General features: G+C 68.4%; 1 protein-coding gene and 1 long non-coding RNA gene across 2 annotated transcripts in view; one reads left to right on the plus strand and one right to left on the minus strand.

The window, feature by feature from the left end:
- Positions 1-21,034, minus strand: part of ADAP1 (ArfGAP with dual PH domains 1) — a 24,520-nt gene extending 3,486 nt beyond the window's left edge. Inside the window, exons 1-5 of the mRNA XM_089320714.1 lie at positions 20,705-21,034; positions 11,052-11,182; positions 9,468-9,559; positions 5,787-5,869; positions 118-230 (exon numbers count right to left, since the gene is read on the minus strand). Coding sequence (XP_089176840.1) covers positions 118-230; positions 5,787-5,869; positions 9,468-9,559; positions 11,052-11,182; positions 20,705-20,786 — 501 coding nt within the window. The 5' untranslated portion in view covers positions 20,787-21,034. The remainder of the gene's footprint in view (positions 1-117; positions 231-5,786; positions 5,870-9,467; positions 9,560-11,051; positions 11,183-20,704) is intronic.
- On the plus strand, positions 158-846 carry LOC127488012 (uncharacterized). Its single transcript, XR_016225645.1, has 2 exons — positions 158-294; positions 516-846. It is a non-coding gene; the product is annotated as an uncharacterized LOC127488012 (long non-coding RNA).
- Positions 21,035-21,056: the final 22 nt, after the last annotated feature.

Genomic DNA, 21,056 nt, shown 5'->3' on the forward strand with positions numbered 1-21,056 from the left:
GCCATAAGGCCGAGGGCAGGCACCCAGGCCGCCACTGCCCGCCCACGATCCGTGGCCCCCAACCCCGTGGGGCGGCCCGACCTTCACACAAGACCCATGCGTGTGTCCCCTGCTCACGTCATTCTTGTTGAAGTACTTCAGGGCCCCCTCCCGCTCCGTCAGCACAAACTTCCGGCTCAGGAACTGCCCGTTGTCCCGGCCGCGTTTCCACAGGAAGCCCTCGCGGTACCCTGGGGGGGCGCACAGACCGAGAGACTGCGCTGTGGCCCACGGCAAAGTCCCGCCCACACCCAGGTCCGACCACCATGAGTGACAGCACCTGGGCGGGATCTCACCCATTGCCCGCCCCTTCCTGACGGAGGCCCCGCCCATGGCCCTGAAGGTCCTAGCTCCCAGACAGGAGCCCCCAGCCCTGTGCAGACGCCTCCAGGACCACTGCCCCCGCCCCAGGGCCCCATTGCCACTGGGTGGGTGCAGGGCAGGGCCAGGGCCGCACTGACACCCTGCCTCCCCAGGCCCAGGCCGCAGCCACCCACAGCCAGGGCTCCCTCGGGCGGCCTCCGATTACGGCGCACGGTTCGCCGCCTGCGCCAAGGCGTCATCTCCAGCTGGGGGTCCCGAGCCCCCGTGCGCGGTGCCAGTCCCGGCTGCCGCTGCTCCCTGCTGGGGCCCGGGGAGCAGAAGACGACAGCCCGAGTCCCTGGGCCCTGCACCCACGTGGGGGACCTGGAGGGAGCTCCTGGCTCCTGGCTTCAGCCTGGCCCAGCTCTGGCCGTTGTGGCCATTTGGGGGTGAACCAGCGGATGGAAGCCTAATTCTCTCAAGTAAATAAACCTTTAAAAAGAAGGAGGAGCTGTGTGGCCACCGGAACCAGAGACAGCAAAGGGGCCGCCCGGAGCCTGGGGGGCCATCCCTGCCCCACCCAGCTCAGCCCGGGAACCCAGAGGGGGACGAGGCCAGGGATGAGGCAGGGGACCAGGTGGGGACCCAGCGGGCGAGCAGGCAGGGGGGTCAGGCGGGGGACAAGGCCAGGGGAGCAGGCACGGGGTGAGGTGGGGGACAAGGCCAGGGGACCAGGTAGGGGATGAGGTGGGGACCAGGCGGCCTCTGCCCCACTGATGCAGGACCCGTGCGTCTTCACCCACGGGAGGGGCCGGCTCGGCCCCGTGCCTCTACAGGGCACCCTCTCCCCAGCAGGCAAGCCCTCTGCCGCGTGGGGACCAGGGCCACCATGTCCCCAGCCTAGCAGGGCTCTCCTAGGAGCCCTGTTCTGACCGACGCGCACCGGCCCGGCTCTGCCCGGAAGTCCGTCCACAGGGCTCCTCCCGGCGCCGGGGCCAGCCTTCTGGAGCAAAGCGGGTGACCGGGAGACAGGCTCAGAGGCAAAACAGCAGCCCCAGCTGAGGACCCCAGGGGCTTCTCCACCCAGGCCCACCGCCATGCCCACCATGCCCAGCAGGTGGCAGCAGCGCCCTGGGAAGCCAGAAGCCGGCTTGGGCACAGCGGCCAGGGCTGCGACCGCCTCCGTCGAGGGCCCAGTGGCCAGGCACCCAAGCTGGCACCGAGCTCTCGGCCGGGCCCTCACCAGTCCCCAACCCACGCGAGCCTCACGTCCTTCCTGAGAAAGGAGCGTGGCCGCCCTGGGCTCACCCCACGGCCCTTGGCATTCCCTGCCCCCTGGCCCCGGCGGCCTTGCCACACCCACCACAGCCCTGCCCTCCTGAGGACCAGCCAGCTCCTCCCCAGCGCCACCTGCTGGGCGGCCGAGGGTCAGCCCATGCCAAGGCCCCGCCGGTGGCCTCTGCACACAGTGTCCCTGAGCGCGAACACTTGGTGGACGGCGCTTCCCACGCACCGGGTGTGGGCTGGGGAGTGGCGGGGACCGAGAGAGGCTGTGCACCTGCCCTCCCCCCGCCGCAAACGGGACTCCACCTGGGGGCCCCAGGGACGGCCAGGCAGCCGCGCTGTGGCACAGGGGATGCAGACGGGCCACACAACGTGCACACAGTGACGCAGGCCGCACAGGTGCAACGCGGACGGGCCACAGGCATGCGCATGGTGACGCAGACGGGCCACACACGTGCACACGGCGACACGGACCGGCCACACTCATGCGCACGGCGACATGGACGGGCCACACTCATGCGCACGGCGACACGGACGGGCCACACTCATGCACACGGCGACACGGACCGCACGAGGCAAAGATGCAGGGCAGAAAGCAGGCAGGGCTGCAGGGGCCGGCTGCTCCTGGTGCGATGGACCCTCCCTACATCTTACCGCCCGGGGCTGGGGATGCAAACCCACCCATGTGTGTGGCGACTCCCAATGCCAGCCGAGGCGGCTGTGGGGGCCTGTGGCCCCCGGAGGAGGAGGGACATCCCCATGGAGGCCCCGCCCTGTGGGGGTCCACTCCTCGCTGGGCTCGGCACAGGCCACCTGGAGCCTGAGCTGCCGACACGGCCCCGGGCAGCACGCGCACTGCGACCTCACCGTGAGGCGGCAGGCCTGGTTCCGGGGCGGCCTCTCCCTGGAGCCGACCCCAGCCACACGGGGGCCTGAGCCAGTGCAGGCTCCCGGGAGAGGCCGCTGTGCCGAGCGCCAGCCCTGGCGAGCCCGGAGCCGGTCACCAGCTGGGCCCCGGCTGTCAGCTCTGTCCACTCCGCTCTGCTTCCTGTCACTTGCCGAACCCTCTGGGCACAGCCCGGGCACAGGGCCATCCAAGGGACGCGGCCCCTCCCCGGTGGTCCTGCTAGGGCTCCAGACACCGAGGTGGGGGTAGGCGGGGCTCTCCATGGCAGCTGCAGGCCACAGCCTGGGCACCGTCCCTGCACTGCTGCCAGCAGGCAACAGCCCACCCCGGAGGGTCTGAGCTGCGGGCCAGGGCGTGGGGATCACGCCAGGCCCCAGCCGGACCCTCGTGACCCTTGACCCCGCCTCGTCCTGGACCTGTCACTCAGCCGGGAGGGCCACACCTCCCCCCACGGGGACACCTGGAGCTGACGTGGCTCCCCACTGCCGCCACTTAGCGTGCCCACCACCCGCGGGGAGACAGGCTCGGGAGGCCAGCCCGGCCCCAGCTTCGCCCTGGGACACGGGGGACAAAGGGCGGGGAGAGGCTGCAGCCCTGGGCCGTCCCTGCCTGGCACCACCGGGAGGGGCCGTCCTGAACCCTGGGGGTGGGCGGGGCGGTGGCGCCCCCGACAGCACCGGCATTGTCCTTGCCGTGAAAGCAGCCATTGAGGCTGGTGGGGCGGGCGCGGTCTGAGGAGGAGCTGGCGCCAGCCGCCCTGGGATCTGGGGGTGCCTCCCCCACCCCCCTGCTTCCACAGGGTCCGCCCCTCAGCCCCTCCCGCCTTCCCTGAGCCACTTCTAGAATGTGGTGGCCCCGAGCTCTGTGACAGGAGCCGGGCAGGGCCGAGACCCCCGTGCGAGGCCCGGCCCAAGCAGGTGGGGGCGGGGGCTGCTGGGGCCCACGTCACGCCCTGGGCAAACTGAAAGGACGCGGCTGTGCCCCCCGTGGGGGACGGCCAGCTGGTCCCCTGCCCCTGCCGTCTCAGCCCACGGCTGGCCCACGCCATCCCGACCCCTGCGAGGGGCAGCGTCCCAGACACGTACCTCCCCCGAGGGCCGCTGGCTCCGCCCACACAGGGTCCCGGCTGGCGTGGGACCAGGAGCCCTCACGGCCCTCCCCAGCCCCGGGGCCCCCAGAGCCAGCCTTCCTGTTTCTCCGGGAGCTTCTGCATTTGTGGGGCGCCCCTCCCAGCCTGCGAGAAAGTGTCCCTGCGGCAGGATCAGGAAGTGCCCCCGAGGGGACCCCAGAGGAGCACCAGGGTGGGGGGCCCTGGCTCCGCCCTCAGCGAGCAGGCCTGGGGTGCCGGGCCCAGATGCCGGGCGGGGGTTGGCCACTCTGAGGACGGGGAGCCCCCACGCAGGACGGGCACCTTGGGGCGGGAGGGCGGGCCCCTCAGGAGCCCAGGGTCACCAGCCGCAGCCCCGAGCCCAGCTTCCTCTGGAGAATCCGGGCAGAGCCCAGGCGCGGTCGCCCCTCACCGCACACCCCTCCCCCACCCAGGGCGCGGGCGGGGCGGGGCCGGCGCACTCTGTCCGGGGATCCCCAGGTTCCCGTACCTGGCACCGCCCTCGCGACCCAGAGGGTGACCTGCTAGGGCGGCCTGGCAGAGGCCTCAGTGGACACAGGGCCCCGGGGCTGCGTCACTGCCCCTCCACAGGAGCAGACAACCGGGGGTCTCATCCACAGTGGGTGCCGCTCGGCCAGCCGGGGACAGCGGGACAGGCCGCGAGGGGCCGCTCGGCCAGCCGGGGACAGCGGGACAGGCCGCGAGGGGCCGCTCGGCCAGCCGGGGACAGCGGGACAGGCCGCGAGGGGCCGCTCGGCCAGCCGGGGACAGCAGGGGGGCCGCTCGGCCAGCCGTGGACAGCGTGGGGGCCGCGAGGGGCCGCTGGCCAGCCGGGGACAGCAGGGGGGGCCACAAGGGGCCACTCGGCCAGCCGGGGACAGCGGGACAGGCTGTGAGGGGCCACTCGGCCAGCCGGGGACAGCAGGGGGGCCACGAGGGGCCACTCGGCCAGCTGGGGACAGCAGGGGGTGCCGCTCAGCCAGCCGGGGACAGTGAGACAGGCCGCGAGGGGCCGCTTGGCCAGCCGGGGACAGCGGGACAGGCTGCAAGGGGCCGCGAGGGGCCGCTCGGCCATCAGGAGCGGACGGAGCGGAGGGCCAGGAGGCAGGTAGACCCCCACAGTGAGTTCTCTCTCTGAGGAGGGCATGTGCAGACCCCACGTCCGTGCCTGTGACCCACAGGGCCAGGCCGCAGCCTGGACGTGGGGACACTCCATCCCTGGCTCTCCAGGGCCTGTGGCATAAGCCGGCTGGACAGACTTGCAATGCTGCACCTGCTGTGCCCACCTGCGCCTGCCCCGGCCACGCCTGTGACAGCAAACTGGCCCCCAGCACCGGGGGCGGCCGTCTGCCCAGCGGGGGGGTTCCAAAGGCCAGGGGCATGGAGGGGCCCAGGGGCCGTGCATGGCATGACCTGGGGGCCCAGGACTCCTGAGAGCCCACAGAGTCCCCCCACCCTGGGATGGACGCAAGCCACAGGCGCTGCTGCCGCCCCCCACCCCAAACAGCCGGGCTCGTCTCTCTCGGGAGGGTCCCTCCCAGTGCCAGCGGCAGCCCTGTGGCCAAGGACGCTGCGTGTCCAACCAGACTCCTGCGCCGCCTTCCCCGCAGCACCAAGTACTGCCAGAGCGGAGCCACGGCCAGGAGGTGGGCGCTGGCCCAGAGACACCAAAACCCACTCCTGGCACCGCCAGCCCGGCGCCTGGAGCCGGAGCGGACACGCACGCCGGTCCACAGCGCTCTGCCCACGCCCAGCTGAGCTGGATTTTCTGTGCCGAGGCAGGAATGGCCACATGGTGACGTGGCTCTGCGGTGAGGCCACACGGATCCTCACAACCGGGGCTCGCCGGAGGGAGACGGCGGGGGTCCAGGCAGTGGGCGCCCCGGCTCCTCCCCCTCCCCATGCAGGGAGGGAGGGTCTGGGCTCAGCTGGGAGCCGCCCACCACCCGGCCAGCCCGGTGCTCGCCCCCCCGGCCCCCCCAGCTGGGCCTGCTCACCGCAGGAGGCGGCTGAGTCTGACCCGGGACGCCTGACCTCAGGGCTCCGAGTTCACGGCCCGAGCCCTGCCCCATCGCCCACCACCACGGCTCGCCCAGGCAGCACCGGGTGGGCGTGGCCTGAGCCCTCCCCGTGCCCGGCACTCACCTGCCGAGTACGGCTCCTGCTTCTCGGGCAGCAGGAACTCCTGGCGCTCGTACTTGGCGCGGATCCACTGCTCCCGGAGGAGTCTGCGAGGACAGGAGACGCTGGCCCGGCCCCGACCCTCGCAGGCCTCGTGGCCAGGGCCAGGGGCTCCGGCGGGGGGCAGGGACGGGCGCGGGGGGGCGGGGGCGGGGGGCGGGGGCGGGGCGCGGCCCATCTGAGCTGCACCTCCCCCGGCCCTGCCCCGCGGACCCCCAGCGGACCCCGGCCGCCGCCCTCGGGCCCTGCGTGTGCCCGACTGCCTCCCCCACGCCCAGGACTGTACAGGGGACCCCCCACCCACTGGCCCACCCCCCAGATGGCCACAGCTGGGCCAGGAGTCGGCACCCAGACATGGGCGTCCCCACTGCCCCGCACTGCCGGCTCCCACTCGGGCTTTCCAGGAAGTCTCCGGGGTGTCCAGCCTGGAGGGTCTCTGCCCCTCAGACAGAGGCAGAGAGCCAGGGGTCCAGGCCCAGGCAGCAGAGGCCCCCGGGCAGACGCAGCCAGCAGACCCCGGCCCGCTCCTGCCCAGCTCCGCCCCCCGGCGGGCCCCACACACCTGCACACCCTGAGCTCAAATCAGACCCCGGCTCCTCCCACGCAGGTGAGGCCACCTGGCTCCTGGCTGCTCAGACCCAGGCCCTCCCGTGGCCCCCACGCCCACTTCCGCCCCAGCCTCTGCTCCCGCTCCTCTCCCACCCCCCCCAAGAAGCCAGACAGGCAGGTGAGCCCCTGAGCCCCCCCACTCTTCCAGGAACAGCATCACCCCCACTCGACCTGCTGGCTGCCTGCCCCGCCCCACTCACGGCTGCCCGCCCCACCCCACTCACGGCTGCCTGCCCCCCGACTCACGGCTGCCTGCCCCCCCAGTCATGGCTGCCCCCCCCAGTCATGGCTGCCCGCCCCACCCCACTCAGCCTCCCCGCCGTCTCTCTTCGTCCCTCTGCACCCTGGGCCGTGACTGCCCCAGCCAAAGCTGTCTTAGTGCTGACAGTGACCCCTGGCCCGGCCAACACCCCAGGGGCTCAGGCCCCCCCAGAGCCCACCCCGCCGGGCGCCAGCCTCACAGGCCAACTTGTGGGTGGCCCGGGGAACAGGGACGTGGCCACTGCCGTCATCCCTCCCAGGCTAGGGTGCGTCCGCTGGCCGGCTGGGCACCCCCAGAGCACACTCAGACGAACCCCTGACCGAGAGCCGAGGGGAAGCCAGGGCTGGGCCGAGATGGCGTCTGCCTGTGGCCTGCACGGGGCTCTCGGCACAGCGGGGGCTCAGGTCCACTGGGTGGGTCCCAGCAGCCTCCTGGGCAGCCCGCTCTGTCCCCGTCCTGTCTCATGGGGGCAGCAGCCACGGGATTTGGGCCCCCCCCCAAGGCAGGATGAGCTCACGTGCACTGGGGACCCCTGCAGCCCTGGGGCCCTGGAGGGTAACGGGGACACCACGGCTGGCGCTGACACCGCGACCACCAGCAGCCCCGGGGCGGGGCACCGGCAAGGTCAGCTCGCACACAAGGCCTCCTGGACCTGGCACGGAGGCTTCCGGAAACAAGAGGAAGCCCAGGGGCCGGCGCTGTGGTAGCGGCTAAGACCGCCGCCCGCGGTGCCAGCACCCACGTGGGCGCCGCTTCCAGCCCGGCTGCTCCACTTCCGGCCCAGCTCTCTGCTATGGCCTGGGAAAGCAGAGGAGGACGGCCCAGGTCCTTGGGCCCTTGCACCCATGGGGGACCTGGGGAAGCTCCTGGCTCCTGGCCTTGTCCTGGCAGCCGCTGCAGCCATTCGGGGAGTGAGCAGCGGATGGAAGAGCTCGCTCTCGCTCTCGCTCTCTCTCTCTGCCTCTCTCTGCCTCTCTGTCTCTCTCTGCCTCTGTCTCTCTCTCTGTCTCTCTCTGCTTCTGTCTCCCTGTCTCTCTCTCCCTCTCTCTCTGCCTCTGTCTGTCTCTCTCTGCCTCTCTCTCTCTCTCTAGCTCACAAATATATGTTTTAAATAAAAAAAAATTTTAAAAAGTGTGGCCTGATTCAGAGTTGGGAAGGCTGCAAATCAGCTAGAGGAGTACCAGGCCCTCCAGGAACACCAGGGCCACGGGACACGGGGGCCAGGAGGACACAGGACACAGGACATGGGGTCACAGGGACACAGGACATGGGACACAGGACATGGGACACATAGACACAGGACATAGGACATGGGGGCCACGGGACATGGGACACAGGCACATGGGACACATAGACATGGGACATAGGACATGGGGGCCACGGGACATGGGACACAGGCACATGGGGTCACGGGGCCACAGGACATGGGGTCACGGGGCCACAGGACATGGGACACAGGCACACGGGACACAGAACATGGGGGCCACAGGACATGGGCCACGGGCACACGGGACACAGGGCATGGGGACGTGGGACACGGAACACAGGCACACAGGACATGGGACACATGGACATGGGACACAGGGCATGGGGACATGAGACACAGGACATAGTACACAGGACACGGGGGCCATGGACACAGGGCATGGGGACACGGGGACACATGGACACGGGACACAGGGCATGGGGCCAGGGGACACGGAACACAGGCACACAGGACATGGAACACATGGACATGGAACACATGGACACGGAACACGGGCACACAGGACATGGGACACAGGCACATGGGACACAGGGCATGGGGGCCATGAGGACATGGGACATGGGAAATGGGGGCCACGGGACATGGGCCATGGGCACACGGGACACAGGACATGGGACACATGGACACGGGACACAGGGCATGGGGACAAGAGACACAGGACATAGTACACAGGACACGGGGGACATGAGACACAGGACACGGGACACAGGGCATGGGGGCCACGGGACATGGGACATGGAACACAGGCACACAGGACATGGAACACATGGACACAGAACACGGGCACACAGGACATGGGACACAGGCACATGGGACACAGGGCATGGGGGCCATGAGGACATGGGACACGGGAAATGGGGGCCACGGGACATGGGCCATGGGCACACGGGACACAGGACATGGGACACATGGACACGGGACACAGGGCATGGGGACATGAGACACAGGACATAGTACACAGGACACGGGGGACATGAGACACAGGACATAGTACATAGGACACGGGGGCCATGGACACAGGGCATGGGGCCAGGGGACATGGGGCCAGGGGACACAGGAGCACAGCTGCACCAGAGGGACGGCCGGCAAGGACACGGCCAGGGGCCGCCGTGCGCACGGCCGAGGCCCCCCCACCCACCGCAGGCAGCAAAGGACCAAGCAGCTGCGGCTCAGATGCCCCAGCCCCCAGCGGGCCTTGTCCAGGTACCTTCCCCCACCACCCAGGAGCCCACTGCCCCCCACAGACCCCAGCAGGACCCTGCCCGGGCCCCCCTCAGCCAGGACCCAGGATGGCCCTCCCAGGGCTCCCTGGACCTCAGGAGGCTGCTGGGGGCCACGCCGGCCTCAGGCTCCTCCCAGGGACCCCGGTGCCTCCTGCTGCACCCCCCCCCACCCGCCCAAGTCCCCCGGTGTCTGCCCGCGCTGGGCATCAGGGCAGGGGGCGGGCACGGGCCCCACCTCAGGATCCGCGCTGGTGAGGGCCCAAGGCCCCGCCCCCTGTACTCACTGGCAGTCTGCCTGCGTGGGCCGGTAGTAGAAGGAAGGCACCCTGGACTCAAACGTGGCTCTGGCCGCCTCGTTCCCGTGGGAAGCCATGAACTGCAAGACAGGGCGGGGCCGGGTCAGAGGGCAGGGGGGCTCGGGGAGGGGGCGGGGCTCCCAAAGGGGGCTGGGGGGCAGGGAAGGGGCCCCCACAGGGCCTGCACCCCCGCCAATCACACAGGCGAGCAGTGGTCCTTGAGCTGGTTTAGAATGCTGGCCAGCAACGACGGCCCAGATAGCCACGGGACCGCCACGCCAGCACGGCCCTGGCCACGCCCAGCACGGCCAAGGTCAGCGCCCAGTGCTGACCCCCGGCACCGCCAGGGCTCGCGCAGCGCCATCCCCAGCAGCCACACGGTGGGCTATTAGTCAGCCAGGACAAAGGAGGGCACTGGGCTGGCGGCCACGCCCCGCCCCGCCCCACCCCGCGGCCACGCGTTTCAGCTCCAGCTCCACTTTGGTTTTTATTTCTTGTTTTTAAGATTTCCTCGTTTCTTCTGAAAGGCAGAGCGATGCAGAGAAACAGTTCCATCTGCCGGTCACTCCCCAGACGGCCACGACGGCCGGGGCTGGGCCAGGCTGCAGCCAGGAGCCAGGAGCTTCCCACTGGGTGCAGGGGCCCAGTCCTGTTCCATCGTGTTCAATTCGGTTCTGTCCAGTTCCATACGGTTTCGTCCGATTCAATCCTGTTCAATCCAATTCCGTCCTATTCAATCCAGTTCCGTCCTGTTTCATCCAGCTTCATCTGGTTCCATCCTGTTCTGTCCTGTTCAATCCTGTTCCACCTGGTTCCATCCTGTTCAATCCAGTTCTGTCTGGTTCCATCCTGTTCTGTCCTGTTCCATCTGGTTCCACCTGGTTTCATCCTGTTCCGTCCTGTTCTGTTCCAATCCTGTTCCATCCTGTTATGTCCAATTCTGTTCTGTTTTATAAACCAGCACGGAGACACACTGCTTTGTGGGTGAACCTTGACCCCTTACACACCAGCCGGGGGGCAGGGGCTCCCGTCAGGGGTCCCAGGCAGAGGCCGGGGCCACGGGAAGACAAGGCCTGTGCAGGCCCTCGCGGCCCCAGCCCTGGACCCACAGGGCGAGGCTGGAGCTCGCTGGCCACCTCCGAGGCCCACGGTGAGCAGGGAGGGGCGGCCTAGGACTGGCCTAGCTCCCAGACGTCTCTGAGGGCCGACTCCGCAGGGCCTGGAGCGCTCAGTGCCCACGAGCGAGACCCTGACCCCTCGAGGGCCCACTCAGGGGTCGCCATGGCCCCCCGACTTCTGGACGGAGGCAGGCACGTGGCGTGGAAGTGGACACTCCAGGGAGGGGGCATTGCAGGGGCAGTGAGCTCAGGCCGACCGCCCAGGGACGTCCACAGCAGAGCCACAGGGACCCTTGTGCAGGGGCCCCTGCCCTGGGCCACCCCTAAGCCTCGGGCCCCAGCCCCGCCCCCTGGGGACAACCTGGGGTCCCTGGGCTGCAGGAACCCCTCTGGGGTGGCCGTGGGGTCTCTCACATCTTCCCCGGCCCGCCCAGCAAGGCCCCGCCCCTAGTACCTCCACTTGAGCCTCGTCCCAGGAGTCCAGCCGGACAGACTTGACCTTGCTGACCTGGGGGATGTTCCTGTGGATGCCGGAGCAGCTCAGGCAGATGAACACGCCCAGCGTGTAGGAGGCCCAGTCGGGGTCTGCAAGGGACACGGTGGTCAGAGGTCACGGCCCCGCATGGGTCTAGAGCCGCCGCCACTGAGGGTGGACAGGGACGGCGATGCCCTCGGCTCAGCCCCCAGTGTCGGCCGGGCCGCGACTGGAGCCCGGGGAATGGTCATCGGAAAGGCGGCTGTGTGCAGGAAGCCCCCAGGGCCAGGCCACTGCCCCCGCGGGTCCCTGCACCGGCCACGGCCACGGCGAGACCTGAGTGGGGGAACCAGGCAGTCATGGCCTGGGGCTGCTCTTCCTGGAGAGGGGTCACCCAGGATGCTTCCACCCTGCACTCGTTCCTGAGAGAGAGCGAGGTGGGGGAGGGAGGGAGAGAGTGAGAGAGGGAGAGGGAGAGGGAGGGAGAGGGAGAGGGAGGGAGAGGGAGAGGGAGAGGGAGAGGGAGAGGGAGAGGGAGAGGGAGAGGGAGGGAAGGAGAGGGAGAGGGAGAGGGAGAGGGAGAGGGAGAGGGAGAGAGCGAGGTGGGGGAGGGAGGGAGAGAGTGAGAGAGGGAGAGGGAGAGGGAGGGAAGGAGAGGGAGAGGGAGAGGGAGGGAAGGAGAGGGAGAGGAAGGGAAGGAGAGGGAGAGGGAGGGAGGGAGAGGTAGGGAGAGGGAGGGAGAGGGACAGGGAGGGAGGGAGAGAGAGAGGGAGAGGGAGAGAGCGAGGGAGAGGGAGAGAGAGCGAGAGGGAGAGAGGGAAGGAGAGGAAGAGAGGGAGAGGGAGGGAGGGAGAGAGAGAGGAAGAGAGAGAGAGGGAGGGAGAGAGGGAGAGGGAGAGAGGGAAGGAGAGAGAGAGGGAGGGAGAGAGGGAGAGGGAGAGAGGGAAGGAGAGAGAGAGGGAGGGAGAGAGGGAGAGGGAGAGGGAGGGGAGGGAGAGAGGGAGGGAAGGAGGGAGAGGGAGGGAGGGAGGGAGGGAGGGAGGGAGAGGGAGGGAGGGAGGGAGGGAGAGGGAGGGAGCTCCCACCTGCTGGCTCACACCCTGGAAAGGCCCTGCTTGCCCTGGCTGGGGACCTGCTCACGGGACTGGTCAGCAGCGGGGGACATGCAGCCCACAGGGTGTTGCCCACTCTTGCAGGGAGCACATCAGGCCCACAGGGCCACAGGCCGGCCACGGCTGCTGTCCCATTGCCACAGAGACCCCACAGCCCTACAACCTCTGCTGTCCCAGGGCAGGCACTTGGCACAGCTCGGGGCACCAGCTGGAGAACCTGGCTCCGGTCCCCGCTCCAGCCTCGACACCCAGCTCCCTGCCAATGTGCCGGGGAGGCGTGGTGACGGCCCACGTGCCAGGCCAGCCACAGCCACGTGGGAGGCCTGGGCGGGGCTCCCGGCTCCTGACTTGGGCCTGGCCCAGTCCCCGCTGTTGCGGCCATCTGGGGAGTGAACCAGCAGATGGAAGATCGATCGCTCTGTTATTCTGCCTTTCAAATAAATAAAAATAAATCTTTTCCTTAAAAAAAAAAAACAAAAAACAAAAAAAAAAACAGCCGCCTACGGCACCCAGCCTGGAACAGCAGAGGTGCCGGCGACCTCAGGCCACGCGGCCGACCCCATGGACGGCAGTTTGAAAACCGTCCCAGGCAGAACTCCCACCCGGCTGCGGCACGGAGCACCAGGCCCACCCGGAGGGGCTCGGGAAGCCATCTGGGGAGTGAACTTTGGGACGGAAGACCTCTCTCTGTCTCTGTCTCTCTCTCTCTGTAACCCAGCCTTTCAAATAAAATGAATCATTAAAAAAAAAATCTTTGGCCGGAGCTGCGGCTCACCAGGCTAATCCTCCGCCTTGCGGCGCCGGCACACCGGGTTCTAGTCCCGGTCGGGGTGCCGGATTCTGTCCCGGTTGCCCCTCTTCCAGGCCAGCTCTCTGCTGTGGCCAGGGAGTGCAGTGGAGGATGGCCCAAGTGCTTGGGCCCTGCACCCCATGGGAGACCAGGAGAAGCACCTGCTCCTGCCATCGGATCAGCGTGGTGTGCCGGCCGCAGCGCGCCGGCCGCGGCAGCCGTTGGAGGGTGAACCAACGGCAAAAAGGAAGACCTTTCTCTCTGTCTCTCTCTCTCTCACTGTCCACTCTGCCTGTCAAAAAAATAATAATAGTAAAAAAATCCTAAAACCAAACAAACAAACTCAGCAAGGACACATGACCACCGCAGACCAGACCCGAGACCTGGACCGCGAGGCTCGGTGCCCGGCTGCTGGCACTGGTGTCCGCCCAGGACCGGCCTCGGGGCCAGCAGGTGCACGGAGACTTCAGCCTCCACCCAGCTCAGCCGCCTCTGCCCTCTGCCTGCCCCCGCCCCACCCTGCTCCTCCCAGGCCCCCGGAGGTGACTCAGCCCCTGCTCACTTCCGGGAGTTGCCGTGGCACCTGGGCAGGTGAGTCCATCCTGGGCTGGAGCCAGCAGGTGTGGAAGCTCTCATGGAACCACGGCCCTGCAGAGCCCGGCTGTGGCCCCCAGGGATCGGCTCTCGGGCACCGACACACCCTCTGCGGGGCGCCCGCCTGCGCCCCTCCCCGGCCCGCACTGCACACCTCACAGCCCCTCTTCCACCCGGACGTCCCTACCCTACCCATTTCTCCCCTTTGAGTTTATTTTCATCTCACAGCGAGAGGGAGGGACACCTCCCACCCACCGGTCCCCTCCCCAAATGCCCACCACAGTCAACTTTGGGCCAGGCGGAAGCTGGGAGCTGGATCAGGCCCGGCCTCCCACACGGGTGGTACCTGAGCCGTCCTGCTGGACGCAGGAGCACCGCTGGCTCGAACCCGGGCACTCGTCCCGCCCACCTCCAATGCCCCGCTGGCCCCGGGGTCCCCCAGGCTCCCCCCTGCAGCTCACGGCAGGATTTCTGGAGCGAGGTGGCGGCTGTAGGCACCGTGGGTGCTCTAAATGCCACCGCACTGGCTCTGCACGGCTCGATCTGTGCTGAGTGAGCACTGCCCCCGGTTAGTCAGGGAGACGTGTGCACCGCCGCCCCCGCCGGACTCCCCCCATCGCCCCGCAGGCCTGCGTGTCGCCCCTCCCCCGCCTCCCCCACAGGTACCTGGAGGTCCGGGGACTCCTCAGCGCCCCCTCCCTGGCAGCTGTGGCCTCTCCAGATCCCCCCAGGAGGCCCCGTCCCAGCCCCCGTGTCACCTGGGACTCCCTGGAGGGTGCTCCCGGCCCCTCCCTGCAATGCCTGGGCCTGTGCAGCCCCAGCGCCTCCCCTTGCCCAGGCCTGGCTGTGTGGCCCCCGGAGCCCCGGCCCCAGCTCCGGCACATGCTGTCATGCCTCAGCCCACCTGGGGCCCTCCCGAGAGCAGCTGCTTGGCTCTACAGCCCCCTACACCCCCACACCCCCGCACCCCCATTCCCCCTGTGTCCCTGTACCCTCATAGACCCCACAGCCCCACACCCCCATTCCCCCTGTGTCCCTGTACCCTCATAGACCCCACAGCCCCGCACCCCCATTCCCCCTGTACCCTCACAGACCCCACAGCCCCGCACCCCCATTCCCCCTGTGTCCCTGTACCCTCATAGACCCCACAGCCCCACACCCCCATTCCCCCTGTGTCACAGTACCCTCATAGACCCCACAGCCCCACACCCCCATTCCCCCTGTGTCCCTGTACCCTCATAGACCCCACAGCCCCGCACCCCCATTCCCCCTGTACCCTCACAGACCCCACAGCCCCGCACCCCCATTCCCCCTGTGTCCCTGTACCCTCATAGACCCCACAGCCCCACACCCCCATTCCCCCTGTGTCACAGTACCCTCATAGACCCCACAGCCCCGCACCCCCATTCCCCCTGTGTCCCTGTACCCTCATAGACCCCACAGCCCCGCACCCCCATTCCCCCTGTACCCTCACAGACCCCACAGCCCCGCACCCCCATTCCCCCTGTGTCCCTGTACCCTCATAGACCCCACAGCCCCGCACCCCCATTCCCCCTGTGTCGCTGTACCCTCATAGACCCCACAGCCCCGCACCCCCATTCCCCCGTGTCCCTGTACCCTCATAGACCCCGCACCCCCATTCCCCCTGTGTCCCTGTACCCTCATAGACCCCACAGCCCCGCACCCCCATTCCCCCTGTGTCCCTGTACCCTCATAGACCCCGCACCCCCATTCCCCCTGTGTCCCCTGCACCCCCACACCCCCTGTGCCCCCTGTGCCCCCGCACCCCCACACCACTATACCCCCATTCCCCCTGTACCCTCATAGACCCCACACCCCTGCACCCCCATTCCCCCTGTACCCTCATAGACCCCACAGCCCCGCACCCCCATTCCCCCTGTGTCCCTGTACCCTCATAGACCCCACAGCCCCGCACCCCCATTCCCCCTGTGTCCCTGTAGCCTCATAGACCCCACAGCCCCGCACCCCCATTCCCCCTGTGTCCCTGTACCCTCATAGACCCCACAGCCCCGCACCCCCATTCCCCCTGTGTCCCTGTACCCTCATAGACCCCACAGCCCCGCACCCCCATTCCCCCTGTACCCTCATAGACCCCACAGCCCTGCACCCCCATTCCCCCTGTACCCTCATAGACCCTACACCCCTGCACCCCCATCCCCCTGTGTCCCCTGCACCCCCACACCCCCTGTTCCCCCAGCCCCACACCCCCACACCCCCTGTGCCCCTGCACCCCCACAGCCCCTGCGCCCCTGTACCCTCATACCCCTGCACCCCCACACCCTCCCATTCCCCCTGCTCTCCCTGCACCCCCTGTGCCCTCACACCCCCTGTGCTCCTCGCACCCCCACATCCCAAGGCGGCCACAGCACAGCAGAGGGCAGGGCTGACTCCTCCAGGCTGGGGAGCATCAGGCTCAGGGGCAGAGGGAAGTCCCCAGCCCCGAGCAGCGCCTTGGTGCCGACAGCTACCTCCATGCCCAGCCGGGTGGGCAGGCACGTGGGTCCTGTGGCTGCGGCACAAAGCCAGGGAGGGAACCGCTCCGGAGGTTCCTCAACGGTGGAGGCAGAAGTCCACCGACCACCACCTCCGGGTGCAGACCAAGAAGAGTGAGAAGCAGGGCCTTGAACAGGATCTGCTCTGCTCACAGCAGCATCGCCTGCAACGGCCAGGGTGGCACCGCCAGCCTGTCCACCGAGGGATGACGTGGGCAAGCCACACGTGGGACACATGCCACACAGCAGAGACACGCGTGGGACACATGCCACACAGCAGACACACGTGGGACACTTGCCACACAGCAGAGACACGCGTGGGACACACGCCACACAGCAGAGACACGCGTGGGACACATGCCACACAGCAGACACACGTGGGACACATGCCACACAGCAGAGACACACATGGAACACATGTCACACAGAAGACACGCGTGGGACACATGCCACAAGCAGAGACACGTGTGGGACACACGCCACACAGCAGACACACGTGGGACACATGCCACACAGCAGAGACACACGTGGGACACATGCCACACAGCAGACACACGTGGGACACTTGCCACATAGCAGAGACACGCGTGGGACACATACCACATAGCAGAGACACGCGTGGGACACTTGCCACACAGCAGACACACGTGGGACACATGCCACACAGCAGAGACACACATGGAACACATGTCACACAGCAGAGACATGCGTGGGACACATGCCACACAGCAGAGACACGCGTGGGACACACGCCACACAGCAGAGACACGCGTGGGACACATGCCACACAGCAGACACACGTGGGACACATGCCACACAGCAGAGACACACATGGAACACATGTCACACAGCAGACATGCGTGGGACACATGCCACAAGCAGAGACACGTGTGGGACACACGCCACACAGCAGACACACGTGGGACACATGTCACACAGCAGACACACGTGGGACACTTGCCACATAGCAGAGACACGCGTGGGACACATACCACATAGCAGAGACACACGTGGGACACTTGCCACACAGCAGACACACACATAGAGTAGAGCCATGTGTGGAATACATGCCAGAGCAGAGCCACACATGGAACACATGTCACACACATCACACAGTGGAGCCACGTGTGGGACACATGCCACACAGCACACGTGGGACACATGCCACATAGCAGAGACATGCGTGGGACACATGCCACACAGCAGAGACATGTGTGGGACACTTGCCATACAGCAGAGACACGCGTGGGACACATGCCACAGAGCAGACACACGTGGGACACATGCCACACAGCAGACACACGCGTGGGACACATGCCACACAGCAGAGACACGCGTGGGACACTTGCCACACAGCAGAGACACGTGTGGGACACATGCCACACAGCAGACACATGTGGGACACATGCCACACAGCAGAGACACACATGGGACACATGCCACACAGCAGAGACACACGTGGGACACTTGCCACACAGCGGAGACACGTGGGACACTTGCCACACAGCAGACACACGTGGGACACATGCCACACAGCAGAGACACACGTGGGACACATGCCACACAGCAGAGACACACGTGGGACACTTGCCACACAGCAGAGACACGCGTGGGACACATGCCACACAGCAGAGACACACGTGGGACACATGCCACACAGCAGAGACACGTGGGACACACGCCACACAGCAGACACACGTGGGACACTTGCCACACAGCAGACACACGTGGGACACACGCCACACAGCAGACACACGTGGGACACTTGCCACACAGCAGACACACACATAGAGTAGAGCCATGTGTGGAATACATGCCAGAGCAGAGCCACACATGGAACACATGTCACACACATCACACAGCAGACACACGTGGGACACATGCCACACAGCAGAGCCATGCGTGGAACAGACCCCACACAGTGGAGCCACACATGGAACACACCCACAGAGCCGAGCCACACGGAGAGCACACAGGGCAGAACAGCACCCGGCCTTAAGGAGGAAGGACCCTGACCCCCGGAGTGCATGAAACTCACGACACCAGGACAAAGCCCTGTGAGTCCCCGTCCAGAGGCCCCTGGCAGAGTGGTGGGGGCGGGGCGGGGGGCGAGAGGGGCCGTGTCTGCTGGGGGTGGTGTCCGGGTATGGGGGAGCCGAGGGCTGTGAGCCTGCTCCCTGCTGAGGGGTCCGCCCCCCACGATTACGGAGTGAGGTTCGGGGTACGCACCAGGAGCGGTGTTCAGCCCAGGGGTTAGGATACCACAGCCCTCATGGCGGCACCCGGCTCCTGGCGCCAGCTTCCGGCTGCGCACAGCCTGGGGCAGCAGGGATGGTGGGGTTCCTGCCCCCACACGGGGGACCCGGAGGGACTGGCTGCCCTGGCTTCAGCCCCAGCTGGGGGGGCACTGGGAGAGCTCTTTTTGTCTCTGTCTCTCAAGTGAATAAAAATGTTTAAAAATACAGATTTAAACAACAACACCTGGAGAACCACTGACTAGGGAGGCGGCTGTGGCCAGCACCCCCCACAGCCCACCTCCCACTACAGGTTCTGCAGTGTCACCTGTGCCCTGAAGCCCGCCGGGATTGCAGGTGCTCCAGGGGCACTGACTGGCCGCAGGGCACTCACACCCATCACCCTCAGCCTGCTGGGGGCCTTGGGTCAAGGGCTGAGGCGGACGGGGGCCCCGGCCCGGTCAGAGCCACAGGGCTCCTGGCTGCTGGCTTCACTCGGTGCTCGGGGCACCTGGGACATGCCAGTGTGTGATGACCACCCCCAGCCCAGCTGAGCCCCGAGGCCCCCGTGGGGAACTGCGACCGGCAGCACGGCTCCTCCCACCCCCCCGGCCAGGCCTGGGGTCTCTGCACAGCTGTGGGATGTGGCCTCATGTCCAAGGTTGAGGGGGCCCTGCTACCGTGGAGGAGGCAGAGACCCCCAGACCACCTCGCTCCCAGGAGGCCTCACGCAGCACCCCCAGGCCTGGCGGTGGTCAGAGGTGGCCTGAGCCCCCGCCCTGACGTCCTGCCGTGCCCCTGGACGCCCTCTCCTGCCGGGCTGGCCGGCCGGCCCACGGGACAGTGCCCTGGTGGCAGTGGGACCCGCCGTCCACCCACGTCCTGCCAACATCACTGGCCCCTCGTAGCCTCTCGGGCCCACAGCACACACACAGCAGCACAGAGCCTGACGGAGGGGATGGGGGATGGGGGATGGGGGAGCATGCGGCCGGGGCGGCTCAGGCCTCAGACAGGGGGACCCCCGCGGCTGGGCAGCCTTGGGCCACTCCAGTGTTCCAGGCCTCAGTCTCCACTCCCATGAGGCGGGGGCAGCCCCCGTATCTCTTCCCACCCACGGGGCTGCTGGTCAGACGAGGGAGGCAAGATGCTGACGTCATGAAAGGATTCGGAACGGCCAGAGGCGTGGCACAGCGCCAGGAAGCGCTGGCCCTCGGGGAGCGCGCCGCCTGGACTCGGCCTGTGAGGTGGGGGAGGGGGCGGGGAGGAAGCCCCCTCCCCTCCCGCCAGGCTGGAGGGCTGTGTGCAAAGGAGCCACTGCCGGCAGCGGGGCCAGGGGCTGAGGGGACAGACACACGGCCAGCTCCCCCACTGGACGCAGCCCCCAGGCCGGGCCCGGGAGTGAGCCAGCTGCCCGCCCTTCTCCCTCTGCGGGCACAGCCGCTGCACCGAACACACGGAAACAGGTCTGTGGAGGCAGCCGGCAGCGTGGGCAGAGCCTGCCCCCCGCCCCGCAAGGCCTGTGGCCTCCCTGCCTCGGGGACTCTGGGGCTCCTGCTGTGGCCTCTGGCTGCCCCCCTGCAGGACTGGGGCCAGGGTGGGGAGGGGCCATGCTGGGGCCTCTTTCCAGGGGGTCTTTGGGCCCCCACCCTCCTCCCCAGGGACTGAGGCCTCCCCAGGGGGACGTGGGTTTGCCCTGAGGGTCCCCGGTGTGTGGGGTGAGAGCCCCAGGCCCCCCCTCCCCCGAGGAGTGGGGTCAGCCTGGCCTGCGCACTCCACTCCTGCACCAGCGGCAGGAGGAGCAGCCTGGAAACCCCCCCGGCCCAGGGGCCACCGGGAGCAAAGTCTGAGGGCGGCAGACCGGGAGAATGGGATGGCAGGAGGCCTGTGCCAGGCACCTGCGCCAGGGCGGGGACCTGCAGGGCAGGGGCAGGCGGTGGGGGCTGCGGCCGCTGAGGGTGGCTCCCGCGCGCCATGACGTCACCACCAGGTAGCCGGGGAGCCAGGTGGACCCCGCACCCACCAGCAGAAAACCCCCCAGGCTCGCCCCCTCTTCCCCTGCAGCCGCTCCCACACACACACCCCCATTTCCTCTTTCTTGGAGGCGCCCGAGGTTTCGCAAGGCGGGAGCGGTGCGCGGGTGACAGCGAGACACGCAGCCGGCGGGGGAGGGGAGGGGGGGAGGCGCGGGGCCGGCGGGGTCGGCGCGCGGGGCGATCCGGCCCCGCAGGTGCACTCGGGCCGGCGCCGCGCGCCCGAGCGCCGAGCCGGCAGGGAGGCCGGCGACCCATCCTCGGCGGCGCTCCCGGCCCCCACCCCGTCCCCGCGAGCCGCGCCGGGCGCGCCCGCGCCCACCCCGGCCCGCACCCCCGCGAGCCGCGCCCGTACCTACCCGGGGCGCCGCAGTCGGCGCAGCGCGCGTTCCCCGGCCGCCGCAGCAGCTCCAGGACCGCCCGGCGCCGCTCCTTGGCCATGGCCGCAACACCGCCCGAGAGGCCGGCGCTAGAGCCCCGCGCAGGCCGTCCGCCGACGCCCCTGCGCCATCCCGGCGTCTTAGCCCGTGCGCCGGTGCCGCATGCCCGCCGCCCGTGTCTCCGCGCGGCCGCCAAGCGTGTGCGGCGCGGGCCCCGAGCGCACGGCGCGCTCTGCCCGGCACGGCCCGCGGGCGGCCCCCAGCGGCGCGGGCGGGCGGCCTCCTCCCGCGTCCGCGCCGCGCACCGGGCACACGGGCGGGGGCTGGGCCG

The sequence above is a fragment of the Oryctolagus cuniculus genome, chromosome 19, assembly GCF_051225735.1.
Source record: "Oryctolagus cuniculus isolate XC-2025 breed Fujian yellow rabbit chromosome 19, ASM5122573v1, whole genome shotgun sequence".
Taxonomy (NCBI): Eukaryota; Metazoa; Chordata; class Mammalia; order Lagomorpha; family Leporidae; genus Oryctolagus; species Oryctolagus cuniculus.